Source organism: Opisthocomus hoazin, chromosome 22 (genome assembly GCF_030867145.1).
Source record: "Opisthocomus hoazin isolate bOpiHoa1 chromosome 22, bOpiHoa1.hap1, whole genome shotgun sequence".
Lineage (NCBI taxonomy): Eukaryota > Metazoa > Chordata > Aves > Opisthocomiformes > Opisthocomidae > Opisthocomus > Opisthocomus hoazin.
In genome coordinates, this window is record NC_134435.1 from 7,034,333 (window position 1) to 7,055,152 (window position 20,820).

The 20,820-nt window shown below is 46.8% G+C and overlaps 1 protein-coding gene across 1 annotated transcript in view; it reads right to left on the reverse strand.

Moving 5' to 3' along the window:
- FAT2 (FAT atypical cadherin 2) overlaps nucleotides 1-20,820 on the reverse strand; it is a 46,286-nt gene that overhangs the window by 18,182 nt on the left and 7,284 nt on the right. The window contains exons 4-13 of the mRNA XM_075441626.1: nucleotides 16,267-16,328; nucleotides 15,138-15,449; nucleotides 14,628-14,838; nucleotides 12,042-12,181; nucleotides 10,045-10,320; nucleotides 9,434-9,644; nucleotides 4,374-8,426; nucleotides 1,980-2,176; nucleotides 1,196-1,349; nucleotides 175-408 (exon numbers count right to left, since the gene is read on the reverse strand). Of these exons, the coding sequence (XP_075297741.1) occupies nucleotides 175-408; nucleotides 1,196-1,349; nucleotides 1,980-2,176; nucleotides 4,374-8,426; nucleotides 9,434-9,644; nucleotides 10,045-10,320; nucleotides 12,042-12,181; nucleotides 14,628-14,838; nucleotides 15,138-15,449; nucleotides 16,267-16,328 (5,850 nt within the window). The remainder of the gene's footprint in view (nucleotides 1-174; nucleotides 409-1,195; nucleotides 1,350-1,979; nucleotides 2,177-4,373; nucleotides 8,427-9,433; nucleotides 9,645-10,044; nucleotides 10,321-12,041; nucleotides 12,182-14,627; nucleotides 14,839-15,137; nucleotides 15,450-16,266; nucleotides 16,329-20,820) is intronic.

Sequence of the window (20,820 nt, forward strand, 5' to 3'; positions counted from 1 at the left end):
ATGCTGATGGCAGCCTGCTGCTAGTTGAGAACATGTCAGCGATGAGATCCAGGCACATCTTCGCCAAGATTCAATCATCTATGCCCATTTCTGTATCCCTTCCCTAGGTTTCAAAGGTTTCTATTCAGGATGAAAGATGAACTCTACTAAAAAGTAAATCCCGTTCTGACTCACCTTCATCAAGGTCCCTGGCAGCAACCACGGCGATGGGTGTCTTTGTTGTGGTGTTGTCAAAAACGGCCACAGCGCAGTGACTGGGGAAGAATCTCGGTGCGTTGTCGTTTGTGTCCTCTATAATCAGCGTTATATCTGCCTGGCAGGAACGGCCTCCACCATCAGTCGCTTTAGCAATAAGGTGGTATGTAGGTTTCTGTTCACGGTCGAGAGGTGCAGAAGTGGTCAGTTCCCCTGTTAGAAAGAACAGGAGATGGTCTTGTCTTCTGCAGCTGCAGCCTAGGAGGGCTCAGAGAGGTTCAAGCTTGCTGCCTTTCTGGATGAACCATGGGAGACAACAGACTGGGTTTGAACACCGTTTGTAATCCAGCTAACAGTGATGACGTGTCCACACCGCGTTGCTCAGGGCTGTTCACAGATCACTGCCAGTCAGTGCCCTGGCAGGACTTGGCGTGGGAAGTCCTGCAATTTGGGCTGAACTTTATGCAAGGGATACTGTCATGGGATAGAAGTGCTCACAGATAAATTGTACCTCTAAACACCTTTATAAACCCTGCTGCATTAAGCTTTCTGCAATGTAATGAACCCCACCTGATCTCTAGAATGATCATTCTGCCTTCTTGGAAAGGAGGAAACCTTTGGGCAAATATACTGCCAAAGACCTGATAAGACATTTTTTAGAGTTTAGAACTTGGGTCTTTGGCTCAAGTGAGCACTGTAATATTTGCCGATTTCTCCTCCTTGAGACCTGGCTGTTAGCAATATTGTCTGCCATTCATTTTAACAATACTAATGCCAACATTTGCAAAGAAAGCTGGCAGGAAGACACAGAGTTCACTCTCCTCTATATTGTATAGCAATAAACCTGCCTGTTTGCCATCCCCTCCTAGCTTGGGGGAGCTGGAATGAACAGTCCTTTTCTTTTCTCAAGAGGAGATAAATGTTGAGCCACACTAGGAGCTGGCATTTCTCAGGAATGGGTGAGGAAGAGGATAAAAACATCCCATTTCCCAGCTCTCACCTGTATGTGGGCCCAGCCGGAACTCCTCTGCGCCAGGGCCGTGGAGGCTGTATGTTATCTGGGCATTGCTGCCGACGTCGGGGTCGGTTGCTGATATTTTCAAAATGAAAAGACCCGGCACAGCGTCTTCAGAGACTCTCCCAGTGTAGAATATCTGGCAAGGACAGAACGTGTTATTGGCATCTGAGCCATCTCCAAAATACATTTGCCACATACGGGGAGGAATGGACTAGTAGAAGCTTCATAGAGAAGGACAGACTATGTGGTTTATAGGGCAACACCATGTGCCTTATGTTGCGGGCTGCGGGGTGTGGACTGGGACCAGTGAGCTCATTTCACACAAGCCTTTGAACATCCTTTGGGAAGCAACCACTTCTGTTTTTTCTCACCATGGGTAACATCCATACCAGCGATCAGCTCTCTACAATAACGAACCTCCTGATGGGAATCTCTCAGCTTAGCAGGATATAAAACTCAGTAATTTACATGCCCCTACCCAGGAGGCTTCCTGGCATTGTTTATCTCAAAAAATTATCCTTCATAATGCTTAGACACTCACTTACTGCTGGCAAACATGCTTGGAGGCTAGATTTAATGTTCTTGCTTGACGTGCAGCTTAATTAAAATTGCTAAGCATAATCAAAGCAACAGGATTGTGTGAGAAGAATTATGACAAGCCAAACTCTCTTAGCATGCTCTTTCTGTTCTTTCTTCCTTGCTATTGTGTTTTCTCCTCCCCAGCCACTCCCCCTGTGCCCCCCATGTCCCAGGACAGACGTCATACCTGGCCGCACTCGGGGCTGTTGTCATTGATATCCAGAACAAAAATTTCCACTTCAGTGGTAGCCTGAAATTTCCCATCGGAAGCCATAACCTTGAGGAGGTATTTCTCTGTGTCTTCCCTGTCCAGAGGTTTCTTGGAAGAAATAGTCCATTCTCCCTCGATTTGGTTAACTGTGAACTGTCCTAGTACGTCTCCCTCTAGAAGGGGGGAAGAGGCAAGGAAAAAAGGCATTTACCAGGTGCTGAAAATCAGAAGTGCTAAGGGAAGAGGATACAGGTACGTCTACTGCTGGTACCTCAGGAGAGCTGACGGACTTGCAGTGGTGACGCAGAGAGGGCTTTGGTGCTGTAGCAGGTGGGTGAGGAGGCCTGCCTCACTGCGCAGCTGAGAAATACCCTGCCTGTTTCTCTTATTTACTGTCTGCACATTACACTGGAAGGAGGAAACAACTCCTGATTGCAAAAATGTCTCAGTAATGTTCTGCAGACGTGCATATTCATTGCCTCAAAACCAGAGGACATGTCAGTCTTTCTTGATGCATGTTCCTAAAGGGATCCGAGAGTTGCAAATACCCTGCAGACATTGGTTGGATCTTATAGTTGCAGTTCTTTGTGTAGCTGTATTTCATTTTAACCTATAGATGTGTTTAATATATTGCTACGCTTTCTGGGGCTACTTTTCGACTCTGTAAGAACCAAATGATGACAGACAGGTAAATCCAGACTAAGCAGACTCTTCAGTCCACCAGATTCATGCTGCACAGGCGGTGGATGCTGCCCCTCTCTTCTGGCAAGGAGCTGCTGTCCTCTGCTGAACCCACGCCGTTGGGCAGAAGGAGGGGGAAGCACGTTAGGTAACGGGAGGCAATGAAGAGAGCTGGCTGCAGGGCTTGTTTGCATTAGACTCTGAAGTGCCTTGCACAGCCAGGTAGGTTAAATTAACACTCCTTCTGCTTTTATTCGCACTATGGTGATGAGCTTGTGAATCTGGAGGCACAACAAGATCTCTTCTGGCCCTTCTTCTGGTGCTGGGAGACTCCAGCCTATGCTCAGAGTTAGTTTCCGTGTGTTTGAAACCAATGTGCGTGTGGACAATGGGAAGCAAGGCTCTGTGTCCATCCTCCCCTTTCTTTAGCTGCAGTGCTACACTGCAGTTGCATTTATATGTTTATGGGTAGAGTTTGACCTGTGCTTGTAAGTACAATGCAGAGAGAATATATGGTATTCATCACTAACATAAGCGTACATTCTCTCAGGTTTAAAGTAGTTGGAAGTTACTACTGCCTTTAAGATGGCAGAAATGCAAATACATAAATGGATTTAATCTTTCCTCCCAAAGGCTTGAAAATACCTCGGCATGCCATAAAACTATTGAAAGTACCAGCATTCCTCCCCTGTTTTGGATGGTTACAATAATAGATAACAGGCTGCAGCATGATCTGGCTAAATGTTTTGACCCTGAAGGGTCCTCATTTGAGTTCGAGCAAACATTTTAATTTGAAGTATCTGTTCCAGGTTCGAGAAGGACACTTTGGGGTCAAAAAGTACCAGAAAAATCAAGCTTCTACTTGTGCAGATGCACAACAAACATTCCAGTATAATTTTTTTGTTGTTTTACAGCAGTGGTTAATTTTAGTTGGCACAACTGGTGTTTCAGGGATGTAAGAGTCATCTTTAGTATTACCTGTTAGCCAAAACCCTCACTCAGATTGACATGACAGTCCCAAATATCCACCAGTCTGCAGGGTGGTTAACTGCAGCCTTGTGAGTTCTACTTGTTTGTTAAGTCAGAGTCAAAGTGGCTTCACAGGAAATGCATTTTAATACCAGAAAGTTATACATGTCCTATGTGCTTGCATATAGTTATTAAAAACATACAGTCAGGCTACACATATGTGTGACGTGTAAACCGACTGCACTGTTTGCTGGAGAAAAAAGCTGGGTCAAAGAACTTAAATGAAGATCATAGTATCTATGTGAGAAAAACCTTCCTTCCTTCTGTACTGCCACTTCTATCCTTCCAATAGGTATTACAATTACACTGTCTTAATTATTCCTCTATTAAGAGAGTGTAAATAGATATATCTACAGTATTGTGTAATTATGTATATATTTTATTTGTTTGTTTCCAAATAAATAGGACAGTTCAGTGGCAAGACAGTTATTACAATGATGAGTCTACCCACTGCAGTTAGTTACTAAAGAGTTTTGGATACCCCAGACTCATTTAACTGAAGAGTCCAGCTCGTGACAGAGCTCAGGATTCATCTCCTTCTTCTGATAGGACTGTCGGTGTAATGCAATTTCTATATTAATAAGACAAGATATCAAATCCTCACTTTGAAATGATACTCTATTCTTGCTCACTGAAGATTTAAAGTCAGAAAAAACTCACCAGTTATGTAGCATGTGACCCGCCGATTCTGCTCCGAGATGTCTGCATCGATGGTACTCAGTGTGACAACAACCTGCCCTGGCTCTGCATTCTCGATTACTGATCCTTTATAGAAATCTGAGGTGAACTGTGGAGCATTATCATTTTCATCAGAGACTGTGACCTCCACCAAGGTTTGGGAAGAGAGCTGGACTTTCCTGCCGTGGTCAGTGGCCACCACGTAAAACCGATAGATCTCCTGAGCTTCACAGTCCAGCTCTTTTAGTGTGGTGATCCACCCACTCTCACCATCGATGGTGAAAAGTCCTCGGAGGTCACCAGATTCTGCTTCCAGACTGTAGGTCACCTGTCCATCACTTCCCATATCCTGGTCGTTAGCGGTCACTTGAATGACTGTGGTTCCTGATGGCATGTTCTCCATGACAAAAGCTTTGTAGGGATCTGCCTCAAAAACAGGTCTGTTGTCATTGACATCCTGCACCTGGATGTTCACAGAGACCAAAGAGACCAGTTCAGTCTCCTGATGTGAGCAGTGAGCCATAACATCAATCTGGTACCACTTGGTGGTCTCATGATCCATGGCCTTTTTGATTTTCAAAGCTCCTGTTTGTTTGTCCAGTGTGAATACCTCATCCTTGTTACTTTCTGTAGTGGTTCCCTTCACCAGGCTGTATATGATGGGATCCTCTGCAAAAGCTTTGACTGACCCTATTTCTGATCCCTCTGGAAGATCCTCAGATGCAGAGAATGTATAAAGGGGCTCGGAAAACCTTGGCAATGTCACCTCCCTGGGGACAATCTGAAGATTCACTGGGACAAGGGAGTTCCAGTGAGGGGGTCTGCCATCTTCAGCTTTCACCTTGAAGTTAAAGGCTCTGTTTTCTAAACCAATAAGGCTCTCCTTGACCTTAACAACCCCAGTGGCAGCATTGATCTCGACAAGGTCTTCTGCTGCATCTTCCACAGAGTCAACGGAGTAAATGACATCTGCATTTGCACCTTCATCAGCATCATAAGCCAGTACCTGGATGACAGGGGAGCCTTTGCTTACATTAGATTGGATAGACAGTGTGTATTCAGAAGCTTTGAATTGAGGTGGGTTGTCATTCTCATCTGTTAGGATTATTTTGACAGTGCAGAATGCCACCTTCCCACCCCCATCCTTGGCCATGACTTTAATGGCAATGACTCTCTCTGTTGAATTTTCCCTGTCCAGTTTTTGCAGTGTGGCAATATGGCCTTTATTGTCTATGGAGAACTTCTCATGGGCAAGTTTATTTATGATGGTATAGTCTATAGTGCCATATGGTCCACCATCTGGGTCAATAGCCAGGAGCTCAATCACTCTGGTACCTATCTCAGCATTTTCTGCCAGCTCTGCCTCGTACACGTTCTGCCGAAAAGTGGGGCTGTATTTGTTGGCATTTGTGGTATTGATATAGACGGGCACAGTGCTCTTAAAAACTCCATCTGAAGCAGAAACTCTGAGATTGTAAGATGACTCCAAGTCCTTTTTGCAGCGGTTGAACATGGATATTATTCCAGAAGTGCTGTTGATAGCAAAATGCCTGTTGTCATTGCCTGACAGAATCACGTATTCCAGTCGGGTGGTGTCTCCGCTATCGGGGTCCAGGGCCTGGACTTTAATCACAATGTGCCCACATGTTGCCATTTCGCTTACCTTGGCTTCATACTGCAGCTGGCTGAACTCAGGGGGGTTGTCATTGATGTCTGTTACATCCACAATTACCAGGGCATCGCTGCTAAGTGGAGGCGTTCCATGATCTGCAGCTCTTACTTTCATGCGAAACTGTTGATTCTTTTCATAATCAAGCGCTTGAGCTGTTGTTATTTGCCCTGTGCTGGCATCAATATTAAAGAACTTGGTAGCAACTGAACCGTCTTCCAAGATCTGATAGGAGACCAGTTTGTTTCTGCCTGAATCCTTATCAGTAGCAAAGAGCTGGACAACAGGGGTCTGTGCTGGCAAACTCTCCGAGACAGAAGCCATGTAGATCATCTGAGAAAATACAGGGGGGTTGTCATTCACGTCCTCTACTTCCACCTCTACTCTGGCTTCTGAAAATGATCCTAGTGCTGTGTCTGTGGCTCTAACGGTGAATGCGTGTTTTGTCTCTAGCTCATAGTCCAACTGGCCTGTGACAGTGAGGACACCGGTTTTGAAGTCGGTGCTGAACAGTTTCAGGGCGTCTTCTTCCACAATGTTGTAGATGAGGCGCAAGCCTTCAGGGCTGCGAGCCTGTATGTGGAGGATAGATGTATACAGTGGGGTGTTTTCTTGCACCTTCACTCGGTAGTACAAACTTTGGAACAGAGGGTTGGATTTGTTCCTCACACTGATCACAACCTCCTCTTCAGCATGGAGGGGAGGCTCACCCTTGTCCTTAGCAATGACTCGGAGGTTGTATTTATTTAAAGCTTGATAATCGAGAGGCTCCTTAAGTGAGATGTCTCCTAGATAGGGGTCAATCCAAAAATATTGGTAGTCCTCTGCAAATGAGTAGGTAATGGCTCCGTTATCCCCTATGTCTTTGTCTGTTGCTGATACCTGAAAAAGTACATCGCCTGGCTCTGTGCCTTCCTGCACTGAGGTGTAATATGGCACGTTCTCAAACTGTGGTGGATTGTCATTGACATCTTCTACATAAACCTTGACTGTGGCTTGGGACACTCTTGGTGGTTTCCTGTTGTCCTTCACTTCCACAGCTAGCTCGTGTACGTCTTGTGCTTCACGGTCAAATTTCACACCCTTGGTCTGGAGTACTCCAGATGCCTGCATCATTTTGAAGCTTTCCTTTCCATTTAAAAGTGAATAGAAAAGTGGTTCATTTAGCTGATATCCCTTGACCCCAAGAACAGTAAGAGTCTTCTCATCTGTAGAGTTCTCCATAACAGTTGCTGTATACACGTCTTGATCAAATTTTAAGCCAGTACCTTGCGCTTGAGTTAAATTTAGCTTAACCAGAGCAGTACTTTTATATAAGCCATCACCAGCTCTGACCGTGAGTTCACGATAGCTTCCCAGGCCATCAGCATTAAGAATGGAGAGGAGACCTGTGAGTGGATGAATATGGAAAGCATTATCAAGGTTCCCTTCCACGATGCTGTAGGTCACCTCCGAATCTGCATCTTTTGCCTGCACTGACAAAAGCTCCATCCCTGGGTGGGCAGGCAGCAAGACAGAAAGCTTGTAAGTGTCTTTGAAAAAGACTGGAGGTGAATCATTCACATCTTTAACATGGATTGTGACTTTGGCTGGCTTGGATGCAAATAAGCTGGGACTTCCACTGTCATGCACATGTACACTGAAGTGGAAAACTGGGGTGAGCTCGTAGTCTATATCAGCACGACTAGTAAGCATCCCTGTGCTGGAATCTACCATGAAATATTTCAGTGCCTCAGGTTCCAGAATCTCATAGACCAGCAGAGCATTGGAGTCTTGATCAGCATCTGTTGCATGGGTCACGAGGGGAGTGTTGCTTTCATCCAGAACCATGCTTTGTGATGGAGTGTTCTCCATGATCCAGCCAATGAAGGAAGGCTTAACAAAGACGGGCATGTTGTCGTTCTCATCTATGACATAGATAAGTACCATTGTGTCCATAAATGCTCCAGCCATGTTGGTGCCACGGACTTTCAACTGGTAAAAAGACACCTGCTCAAAATCTAAGCTCTTCTGAGTGGAAATAAGGCCTGACTGATAGTTCATGGAGAACACTCCATCTCCATTTCCATCTTTTATTTCATAGCTGACTGGTGACAAGCTTGTGGCTGAAACCTGGATTAGAGGAGAGCCAACAGCAGTGGATTCACTGATCTCTGTGATGTATTCAGCCTCTGGAAATTTTGGAGGAGTTCGATCAGAGGGTTTAGTGCGGATGTGTGCTGTAGCAGAATCTTTAAGCTGAGGAAACCCCTGGTCTTCTGCCTTTACAATAAGAGTAAATCGCTCCTGCCTGGATGGGTCCAGTTTCTGGGCAACTGTAATAATTCCAGAATATGGGTCGATGCTGAAGAAACCTTCCCTATTACCTGCAAGAAAAGAAATTACAAAGCAAAGAATGTAGACACCCTATTGGTTTTGGTTTAATGAACCTCTTTTCCATAGATGCTCCTGATTTCATGCCTAATTAACATCTGTTTCTTTCACTGAGAGACAACAATCTTCATTAAATTCTAAATAATTTTCATTCTAAGAACAATGAACCCATTGAGATCTACAAGCTAACTTTTAAGTCAATCAAAACGTAAATTAGAGATAAATGCCCTTCTAATTTGAGCACATTTAGTGGTGGTAGAGTATGTGCTTGAAGCTTTTGCCTCATGTGTAGAACATGGTAGCACAGACTGTACTAGTTGCTTCAAGCCCTGTCATGCTTATAATTACCAATACTTCAGGAGCAATTAAATTCCTCAGTCCTTGATCTAAATTGCAGTGAGAAAAATGGAGCAAAGGATGGCTTGTCTTCTGCAAAGAATTTACCTGCTAAATATGCAGTGTGGCACAGCCATAAATATTTAAGTTTTAACCTGTAGAGTGAACAATAAAATATTTCCCACTGAGCTTGTATGTCCCAAAAAGACCATCAACTAATGCTGAGAGCGTGCTTACCTTTCCTCAAGGATGTATTTCTTGCTAGAACTGATGGAAGTGATGATGACTGCTGTGGGAATGGTAGTACTTTTGCCTAACAACTGGACAAGGAACTCTCTCTCAGTTCCCATGGATGGGAAGAGAAGATTTTAAGTTGTTCTAACTTGTCCAGTCACCTTTTTTCTTAGACCAGTAACTCAATATTGAACTGTCTTCCTAAGGAAGGATGCTTTTTCATTAATATGGAACTTTCCATAATATGGAAATATGCTTGCTCTAGATTTTCTGTGGATAGGAAAAAAGTCACATTTTAGCAATGTGCAGACATTTACTGTCCTTTGCAACAGCTAGAGAAAGATGGTCAACTGCCTGGCCACCAGCCGGAGAATGGGAATGCAGACATGTTCATAGCCTAAAACTGTCTTGTGGCATGGCTCTCACCTACCTGCCTGAAGGGAGTAGTGGATTTCAGCGTTGGCTCCTTGGTCCTGATCAAGGGCTCTGACTTGTACAACCTCTGTGCCCACCACTGCTGAGTCCAGCACTTCTGCTTCATAATGGATGCTGCTGAACTGCGGAGCGTGAAGATTGCAGTTCTCCACATGGATGATGGCCCGAACAAAGTTCCTCTTGATGGGCACCTCCTGGTCTCGTACCTGAATGACAGAGGAAGAGCAGGTACGGTCACATCAGGGAGGAGGAAGCCTTGCCCGCACCAGGCTCCCAGGTATCTCCTCAGGATTCTTACAGAGGGTGGCATTTCAGTGGTACCAACCCCTTGTGTGGGAATGAGCCTGTAAGTTTCAGCGCCAAAGCTCAGCCAGTGGCCCTCCAATGAAATTAGCAGGTGATGCAGTCGACACATTGTTAGAGAAAAGTCGGGTGTTACCTAGATTTATCCAGGATCATTATATATTAAGGGTAACACCCTGCTTTCTTTTTCCTTGTTGTTCTGGACAAATTCTCCCTCCAGGACTGGAACCAGTCTGAATTTCTGCAGTGACACATATATCCCAGAGAAGCTGATGGACTCAGCGGGATTTGGCTGGGACTCACCATCACTGTTAGGGTGTGCTGTGGCATGGGCTGGGAACTGAAGCCTTCTGCTGTTGTGAGGACTCCACTGCTTGGATCCAACTGAAAAAGTCTTGTGCTTTTGGGGTCCACGCTGCCATGGATGGTGTAGATGAGCCCCTTGCCTTTGTCCTTGTCTGTTGCACTGACTTGAAGGATTTCCCTCCCTGAGGGGGTATCTTCAGGAATCGTCACCTCGTAATGGCTCTCCAGGAACTGGGGACGGTGCTGGTTGATGTCAATCACGTGGATAAATGCCTGTGGGGAAGACAGCACAGTGAGGGCAGCAGAGATGTGGAAGCAACCTGACTTATGCAGCCATGTAAAATCTCAGCTAATAACCCCTCTTGGGTGTAGCAATGCTCTGAGTCCTGTAACCGTCACGCCTCTTGGGGCTTTGACATCCATGGTGACTAGGAGCCCTTTTGTCCTTCTCTATGAAGAACTCCTGCTGTGCCTTTCCTTACTGATTTTCAGTTTGCTTCTTCTAATTTTTTTTTAATCTCTCCAATCTGGCAAGCCATTCAGATTGAACGTGCCTGCACTTGGCACCCGGGGAAACTGTCACAGCCTGCTGTGAAAAGTAGCAGTCACTCAGCCGTGGTGCCAGCTTTGCTGGCTGATGCCTCCACACCAGCACTTATTAATTACAAACCAGAAAGCTGATGGAAAGGGGATGCTTGGTAAAGGAAGGGAAGGGCTGGCCTATTTCAAGAGCAGCACGTGTGGGGTGGCTGTGCAGAAGTTTGTGGTCTACACTTTCTAGCCCATTCTCCCCTTTTGTGTTTAGCAGCAGACCCCTGTGAATGGCCTGCCTGAATCCTGCCTGCAAAGTCATCTAGTTTCTTCCGTCTGGTTTCCTACCCTGACTGTCCTGACCCCCCTACTGAAGTGTTCACTGCATCTCAGGAAGTTCCAAGCAAGTGTAATAATTTGCTTCCTTTAGCAAACCTGAACATGCCACGGTGTTTTGCACAAGCAGGTTTTTTGACATCTGCTAGCGGCCTTGAGTGCCAAAATAAACGTAGGGGTAAGATGCAAGGTGGCAGGGAATGCACACCAGGCTAGGTGGGGCTTCGTTTGTTTATTTGGGACAATACTTGAAGATAGTTGAGATAGGTAGTTATCCGTTAGCACTGCATTTCACAGGAATGGTAGTGTTCCTCACTCATCATCCCCCCGCAAACCTCTGCAGTGAATTTCCCACTACAAGTGACTCACATTCTAGGTCTTCCTGTGCAGTGAAGGTTGGATTTTTCAATGCTTGTTATGTGTGAAGAGAACAGTTGGTGAAAGATCAAGCCCTGAATGCCCCTCCTGAGGGTAGGTAAATCTTGGCAAATCTCAGCAGCCATTTTAACTGGGGCTTGGGGACCTGCTTGAGAGCAGTATGCCTGCTTTCACCAGTGCTTGCTTTTAATTTGGCAATTCAGAGGGCACGGCATCTCTGCAGTTGCCTCAGCCCCGTGGACCTCAGAGCTGATATGTTATCAATGCTCCGCCATGTATAGCAGGACAGGACAGGGCCTCACCTCTTGCAGATGTGTCTGTGTTGGCTTTATATAAGCTAGCAAGTCCCAGGAATACCTCTTGACATGGTACCATGGACCCAAACCTGCTCTAACTGCATATGTACTTCCTTTATGTCTTGGCATGTTGCCCCAGCCATGTTGTAGTCCAGCCTCAGCAGCTGTGAGCAAGTTGAGGTCTGAGAGTGTGAATTGCCACACAGCTTGGCCGGTGATGTGGATGTGTCCTTGTGTGCTGGCTGTGATCAGCGTGAAAGGCCTGGTCTTTCCTAGATCATTTGTGTTTCCAGTAACACAAGAAGTCTTAGCTAGATACTTACCAAAGACTTGGGCCACTGTGTAACACAAGGTCACAGTGTAAGGAGATTTCTGTGACTGGCACCTGATCCAGAGCTGATCTTTGGTATATACCCACTCTAGATTGGGTTTCTACTAAGTAAAAAAAATTACCTGGGTTTTGATGGTAGTGGATCCGTCAGTGACTTCTACTGTCAGGTTATAGCTTGATTTCTTCCTTGCATCGAGGGCTCTTGCAATGACCATGCTGCCTGTGCTTTTTTCAATGTCAAAATCCATGTCATCATCACCACCTGGGACAAGGGAGAGATTTCTACCTGAAACAAACTGCAGGTGCTGGCAGCCTCTGCAGGGGAAGGGATTCCAGGAGCTGCCTGGAGATCCAAAGGGTGAGGGTTTCCCCTCCAGACACCATGCACAAACCACACAAGAGCTCATGCCCAGCCACAGATATGTGGCATGTCAGGCAATATACCTTGAATGGGGATGTGTAGGCATTCACTCTAGCTGTACCTGTTTGGCCACAGCTAGACTGGGGACAGTGCCACAGGCGAGCTTTCCCCCAAACCTGGAAACTCAGTACAAAATGTGCTAGATGGACACAGGAGACAGGGAGGACATGGAGAAGCTGGACAAAGAGGTAGTCACAGATGGTGACAAAGGAGTACAAAAGGGAAGGTGAGAGGAATTAGAGAAAATGAGGAGGAGGAGAGAAGCGGAAAGGATGCACGTATGCATATGATGTCCTGGCTAGATCTGCAACAGGCACACTTGAGCATTGATTTATTTGCACAAGGTCTCCAGCTATGAAGCATCACACGCTTAGCATGATTCAGGGACCTGCAGGGCTGGACAATGCTCTTTCTGGCTTCCAATTCAAGGTCACACCGTGGGCATATCAGCAGTGGTCTTCATCACCACGGCTGGGAGCCTGTGGTCTACCTGAAAAAGCCCAATAGTAGAACAGTTGGGGAGGCAGACGGTGCTTCCAGGGTGAGCAGAGCCTGTTGTCTCCAACACAGATGGCTGCGTAGTGCAGGGAACCGCAGGCCTGAGCAGCTCAGCAGCAGCAGGCTGTCCGTCATGCTACTGCTGCTCAGCCCTGGCTTGACAGCTCCTTTCTCATGCCTCACTTGCTGGTGGCTTGTTAGTTCTCTATTGCATGTGAAACACCGCTATGCTGTTCTGAGGTATGGAGAGGTAGAAGCAGTTTTCTAATTTATCCCAGGTCTCAACTTCTCCCTTCCCAGTGACTGGATGCTCTGGATTCTGCTTTACTCTCTTACCAGCTGGGAAAATTTTGGCTGGTTGTTAAATTACACTTTTTGCCTTGTGGGAGAAATGCAGTGGTTGCCAGCCATCTGGACCACCACTCTCCTGCTCTGAAGGAGACAGAAAGAAGCAGAGACAGAGGAAAAGAGAGACCCATGGATGCCTTTCCCTGAGAAAAGAGAGAAGGGTTCCCTTTGCACAGTGCCAAAGGGAGAGAGGAAGCCCCGGAAAAGAAAGAGATGAAAAAAAAATGCTGCTTTGTCAGAGTTTTTGCAGACACCATCAACCCCAGTGACAGAGCCTTTGTGGACTGGGAAAGGCGAGTTTTTGAATGAGATGCTGAAGGCTCCTGGATCTCTGCATCACCCACTTGGTTGCCAGTTAGTGTGATGCTTTGCTTCCCTAACAGGGAGAATGAAATCCAGTCCTTTTCCGCCAGTACTGAAATCACGAGACTCCTGAGCATCAGGGCATTAGGAACTGGCAAAGATGAGGTCGAGCATGCAGGCAAGCACTCAGCAGGGAAAGGGTGGGATAACATGCAGAGGGCTGCACCGTTCATTCTGCAAACCCAAGCAGACACCACTAATGCCAGATAAGCCTGGCACTGACGTTGTCTGCCTCTTGTAATGTTGTATCTCTGATTGCTTGACTGTATTTGTGCACAATTCTCCCTGCTCTAATGTAGTAATGGGAAAAACTATTTACTAGCCCAATTAAGGCTTTGTCTGACGAGGGCAAGCCCTGCAGGCAGTGTCAGGGAAAGGCTGTGCAAGGCAGATTGGGGCACCACTTCCAAATGCCAGATTACATGAGCGCAGTTTGCCCTCATTTGTAGGACCAGTTCCGCACACGTGCTGCCTGATGAGTCCCCCGGGGTGACAGCCCACGTCCCCCCTGCCCTAGCATCGTATATCTTAGAGGAGGCCTTAGGGCTTCTTCACGCTTCATGTCTACATCATCCCTGGGATGCCGTGAAGTGGAAGGGAGAGCCCCACTGGTTAGGTCAGACCAGCTCTTTGAGGAATCCTCCCCTCTCGGCTTCCTGTTGAGACTGTGGGCTCAGCAGGGAGGGAGAGATGGGGGTGTCTGCAAGACCCAGCCAAACACCTGGATCCTTGCAGCCTGTTCTACCACAACCAACAGTGTCACTTGATTGCCAGGAGGAGCCGGGACTGGCATGCCCTGCCTTTCACGCGACATTGGAGAACACCTCAAACACTGGCAAGTCCCAGAATGTCATTAAAAATGTGTTAGATAATTGCACTTGGCACTGGAGCCCTTGGACAGGCAGCTTTGTCTATGGCTGTTTAAGCCTTTTTGTGTCTGTGAGAAAGCTTCCCCTGCAGCTCACCTACACCTAAAGCAAACAACTTCATTAGCTCAGGCATGTGAGTGCTGAAAGCCAAGGGAGCTGGGGAAAATGCTCCCAGACACCGCTGGCCGAGTTTAATTTCTGTGTCTCACCTGTGATATTAAACCACACTTGGCTGGGGCCCATTTCAATGCTGATCACTCCCACCATATGGTTTACAGGATCTGTTTCCATCACGGCAAAGTTAAAATGGGGTTCATCGAAAGCTAGTGGCTCCGAGGAAGGGCCGGGCCGGGCGACCCAGCTGATGTGAAGCCGCACGTGGGAGGAAAGTGGTGGGCTGCCGCCGTCTGTTGCCTTGACCTGCCGGGAGATGCACATGCAGTCAGGGAGAAGGCTGGTTTAGCCCATGGGAGCCCCATGGGAAGCTGCATCTCCCACCCACCAGGAGTTTCAGGTCCTCCATTTTTAATAGCTTCTTACCTTCTGCATTTCCCATCATTCCCTCACAATTTCTCTCCCTGTAACCCAAGTCTGTCTCATTCAAGCTCTCCTCCTACTGCTGCATTTTCTCCATCTCTTTCCTTCTTCTATATTTTCTGTTTCTGCAGCCTTTTCCCCACCTCTTCCCATTGTCTCTCTCTGTTTCCCTCTGCTCTCACCGTGAGTATGTTGTATTCGGAGGCAGGAAAAGCTTTCCTGGAGAAGACCATGCCAGTTGTGGGGTTGATGGTGAATATCCCTTCCTCCTCCTCCTCGATGGTGTAGGTGATCTGGCTGTTCTGGCCCTGGTCACGATCCGAAGCGATCAGCCTGTAGACCGGCAGTGGCATCTCTGAGGCGTCTCTCTCGGGGAGCTGCACCATGAAGAGCTTGTGGGGGAAACTGGGAGGACTGTCATTGGCATCCAGGACTTGTATCACAACTCTGCTGGTGGACTTCAGGGCTGGCTCTCCATTGTCAGAAACAGCCACCTGCCAACAAGGAAAGGGAGTAGGTGGCAGAGCTCTTTGACATGACCTAGGACATGAGCAGCCAGCCTTCGTCCTGATGGGCAGTGACTAAACCAGGGTTTTTGTGTGGGTCTGCATTAGTAGCTCAACATCTTCAGAGTCATGTCTGCTTTCTGCAGGGTAAAATGAGATGGCTGTAGCTGGCACTGTGCAAGGCTTGTGCACGCACAGGTAGATGAGTCTGCAGGGCTGCTGCTTGCAGTTGCTCCAGACAGTGGGTCAGATTGGTCATTAGGGGTCACACAACTGAAAACGTTTGTATTGCAATGGCTTGGCAAGTTATCACCCATCCTTACTTCGCTGTGCCTGTGCACGCTCCCAGCGTGTTGCATTGCAGAGCGAAATGTGTTATCCTCAATCACTGAAACACCTCAAGATCCCTCTAATATAAATATGCATAGCTTGGAGCAGCTAAGGATGGGGGTCGGAACACAAAGCTACACAGCAGTGTCTGATACAATGAGATAAATGAGGGTGAATTTCTCTGGCTTGCTCTTTCCCCCATAACTTATTATCCATTCTGCTAGAGGACAATTCCAGTCCTCTTCCTGCATTCCCACAGCTTCCAGAACAGGCCTCTTCAGTAAGGAAATAATAAACCCCGCAGTACTGCTGCAGCTGTCTCTTAGGGCAACACACACCATTTAATTAAGTTTCCCAGCAGTTGGGAGCTGATGGGATGAGATTCTTTCTCTGTGCTCCAACTTGCAAGGAAAGCTCTTTGAGGACTTAATACACTTGTAGGTAAATAAAGCTAATTACAATCATCATTACCCACCTCTAGGATATGTTCAGCCTTGTATTCTCGATCCAGCTGCCGTGAAGTTGTAGAAATCAGACCTGACAAGAGAGAAACCCCTTGAGCTCCAAGAATCCGAGGAAGGCCAGGGCTGACCAAATCCCTGTGTGCCCCACACCAGCCTGCCCACCCGTCCTGTTTCGGGTTCCCTTTGTGATCAGAGGAGAAAGACAGATACCCCAGAGGGCAAGCTGTCCTCTTCCAGTGTGAATCCCTGTGTGGGGGTGCTGCTCTCGCTCCTCTGATTACAGAGACCACGGAGGAGGGGGGATACCTATCAGATGCCTACATCAGTTGAGGGTTGTCAAGACATTTGGTGAGAAGGCTGCAGGATTGTGAAAGCAAAACTTTTCTTATGTCTTTAAGTAAGAAACATTGTGCATGTGCTGGCACAAGTTTGGCCTCTTAACAAGCCTCGACTCCTACTTTCCCTGTGTTGAACCTTGCTCTTTGTAATTTACAGTGTTTTGACAAAAGTTTTGTCTTCTGTATTGGGAAATACCCTCTATTCTACCACTAGAACAAATTAATTCAGGCTAAAAATAAGGTACGGAGTTGGTGATGATGTTGGTATATTACTTAAGCCTTGCTGAGAGGCAGGGTGAATCCTCTAACAATTGCAAGATTTGAGTGATTTCTAAAAAATACACACTAGTTTAATGACAGGGAATAGGTTGGATGCAGGAGGGAAGAATTGTGGCTATAATACACTAGAGTTTAAACAAAATCGTTGTAATTGGCTCTTTTTGGCCTGTCCATGTCTAAGCTGAGTAGATGCAAATATGCAAAGGATGGAGTTGGGCTTTGTGTTTCCACATCTGGTTTGACAATAGTCTTTATCAAGTGCCTTCACTCTTCTTCTCTAGGGAAAAGCAGCTCTAGACCATTTCCACAACTGCTTTACAGATGATGGAAATTGTATATACAATGTACGATTTTCTGACAGTCATCAAGTCTGGCACCTGTGAGTGTTTTTGTCCATTCCCCGCAACTCCTGCTCCCAGTGGTTGCTGTTATCATGGTGTTTATTCCTCACGAAGGGAAGTCCTGCTTCCTCGCACAAACGAAAAGCAGGGTGAATTTTCGTGACCATCGCAAGCAGTGATACATGCTCGTGCTCCTCTGGGAAATGCTTTGCATGGGAGGCAGTGTGCCTTTGCAGTGCTGCGAGCACGTGCACTTGTGCATCCTGAAAGACTTGTAAATCGAACTTGTGTGAACCCGTCTCAACTCTCTTTTGTGGCCCAAAGCCAAGAAGTTTTAATTAATAGTATGGTTTTCAGTTGTATCGTACTTTGGTGTATCACTGTCTGAGCATGATAGGCAGGAGAAAATTTCAAATGGCTGCAGGAAACACCAGGCAGCTGAAGGAGGGAGCAAGGAGCAGCTGCTTGGAACAAGACTATCGTTAAACGTTTCCACTTGTTCTCTGGGATTATTCGTATTTGGCACCAGCCACTGCACTAAATGTTTATTTGATGCCTTTACAATCATAAATCATCACTCCTTAATGTGTTATGACAAGATGATTTGAAAGACTCTGTTTGTACGTATGTCATGGATTTTTTTTCTTCTCCCTAATCTTCCTTTGGACATCTCGGTAGATGAAGAGGACTCAGCAGTGGCCTGAGAGCACACTGGCTGAGGAGCTTTTGAACCTCTCCCAGGCTTGTGGGAGGCTGTAGGGCTCCCATAGCAGCAAAACTCTTGATATTACTGGAAATGCTCTCTTAATAGGGGCCTAAAGAAGGAATTGCAACAGTAGGTCACTGAGATCGCTGATGTTCCTGTCCCCATTGCCAATAGGTTGTCTGGGACAGGGCAGCAAAGCCTGAAACTCCAGCTACCTCAGGCGATGGTTCATAATTTTGGCCTAACAAGCGAAATTTATAGCTAGATATTGACAACAGAGCCACCCAATACCTGTGTGCACACTGGGGATATTTCTACTCTATTGGATTGCAAAATTCAGTTGCAACAGACTAATACCTTGTTTGCACTTGGTTACTGCATGCCAGCTGATGGAAGGTAACTTAAACCACTCTGAAGTGATTATTTGGATTTGCCTGGCCACACCCTGAAATTCTTTCATGACCTAATGATAAAAATGAAAGAAAACAGGATTGTAGCAGATGAACTGGAACTTAATGACTATCTTGAATGTCTGTACCACTGAAGATGCTCAGATCTCCTGGGGTGTAAGAGCTGACTCTGCTCTCTATTGCAGACCAGTACCGTATCCCAGCTGGGAGTCTTACCAGACGGCATTTTTGGGTTTAGCTTCACATCTGTTGAGCCACAAGGGTTGGCTTCATCTCCTGACCCCAGGCAAACTCTGTCTGTCCCTTACCCTGTGTCTAATCACGGCTCCCAGTCACCCCTCCAGAGCCTGTTACCACTCTGCCTTGAGATCAGAAAGCTCTTGTGGTTAACGGTTAATCACTCTAATTCCCGTACGGAGCCATGGTGCTGTGAGGCTGCCAAGACGTACAAACTGCCAGCAGTGTTCACATGGCAGCTGAGCACCCAGAGACAGGGAGACGGGGATCAGAGATGGTCCTCAAGAGAAGCGAGCTGGAATTAATGCATATTTTTGTTTGTTGCTACTTGGTTATACACCCTGTGAAGCCAGAGGGCTAAAATGGAAGTGGAAACTGTTATTAAAGGGGAACTACTGTCAGCTTTTGTGGCCTGGGGAAACAGTTCCTAGAATCTTTCTCCTGCCCCCTACAAGGACCTGGGAAGTGCATGTTTAGTCTTTAAGGAGAGTGTTTTGTGTGTGCTTGTGCACAAGTGAGAGCTATCAGTTAAGTCTCTGGAAAATACTAACTAGCCTGTCCCATGCGACTTGTGATGGAGTGGGTGTCCTTTATTTTTGTTTTTCTGTGTGGCCCTGGAGGTGTCTGCTGAGTCCTACAGAGACTGAACAAAACTGTCAAAGGTCCTAACTGCACTTGGCGAATTAGCCAAGCTCTGCATTCACCTGAAGGTCCAGAAATTATCCCTTCTGTTGCTTGCATACAGACAGGCACAAGCTCTGCTTTTGCAGCCTATCTGCACACAGCAATGGGAAAGGATTGTCTGTAATTCTCCCGCTTGCTGCCTGGAAAGGGGAGAGAAGAAAGCTGGTCGTGTTGGAACAGGAGCAGCAGAATTAACAGTGCATTGTTGTCATGGAACAAAAAATAATAATAACTTCTGCTGGCAAGAGCAGGGCTGGGGTGGAGGTTGCTGGCCTCCTGCCCTCACTGCAGGGAAGAAAATCTAAGATAGTTCTAGATAACTTTTAGATAGATTTAAAATAGCCAGAATCAGGTCTGCAGGCATTGGGACTTTCACAAGAGCCTGAGAAGGGATGAGGTTGTTCTCCTGAAATCCTCTTTCTGTTATCTCACTGTTGCTTCCATTTCACCTTCTCTTCTCTCTTCTTCTCCTCTTACCATCTCCCCTATGGTTCTGATTCTGCTTTGCACTACTCCCTGCTCAGCTAGAACTGGGGGTACGTTAGCTTGGGGACCAGCACTGCAATCATCCCTCAGAATTAAAAAGCAGGCTGTGTCTGGATGTCCTTCCACGCAGAGAAATGCTGGGAACCACAGGCGTCCTGGGGAAGCCCATGGACACTGACACAGCAGAAGCACCAGAAGAACAAACACTAGATAAGAGCTGGAGTTGAATAGTCCAAGGTAAAAGGATTCTCCAAACAGCCTTTCAGCAGGATGAGCGGCTTCATCCTAACTCTTCTTGCCACAGCCTTCCAGTTCCTCCCGCTCCTGTCTGGGCTGGAACCCCCTTCACATGAGGGACTGCAAAGTCTGCACAAAATAAGCTGAAAACCTTTCCAGCAAAAGAATACCCCAAACCCTACTATCTACCCATCTCTACATGTATCTATTTATCTCTCTGTCTCCCACAAACACTGCTCTGCATCAGCTGCCAGGCTGGGCTGGAAAGATTCCATCGCCGATGGCAGAAAGCTTTCATCTCACTGCACAGTTTTATTCCCCCTTCTCATTAGCCTTTCATTTATTTTCCCTCTTTTTTTCTCCACCCTCTTTAGGGAACTGAGAGCTGGAAGAGCTTAGAGCCCTTCTGTGGTAGTTTAGGGATGCTGGAGGAGCCAGGCCCTGCTGAGGGACAGTTATCACGGCCGTTTCTGTCTCCTTGCAAGGCCTCAGGAAGAGAAGTCCAGGGGCCATGCTGGGTGTGTCTCCACTGGCCAACCCACCCCCATGTCGAGATACTGGATCAAACACAGAACAAGCTGGCTTCAGTACCAGAAATAGGTTACTTACAAAAATGTGGCACTGTGCCTTGAATAATTATCCAGGGCTATTCTGCAGGGTTATTCTGGGTGTAGACGTGTCTGTTGTAACGATAAATCAGGACCTAAATTCCTGTTAGTGCAAAGGATGACAACTAGCTTCCCCTTCTTCTTCTACCAAGGGGCTCCTACCAGAAGCGCCCTGTCTAGGAGGGACCCAGACTGACCTCTGGCCCTCTTGTGCTCTAGCTTATTTTAGAGCTGATGTG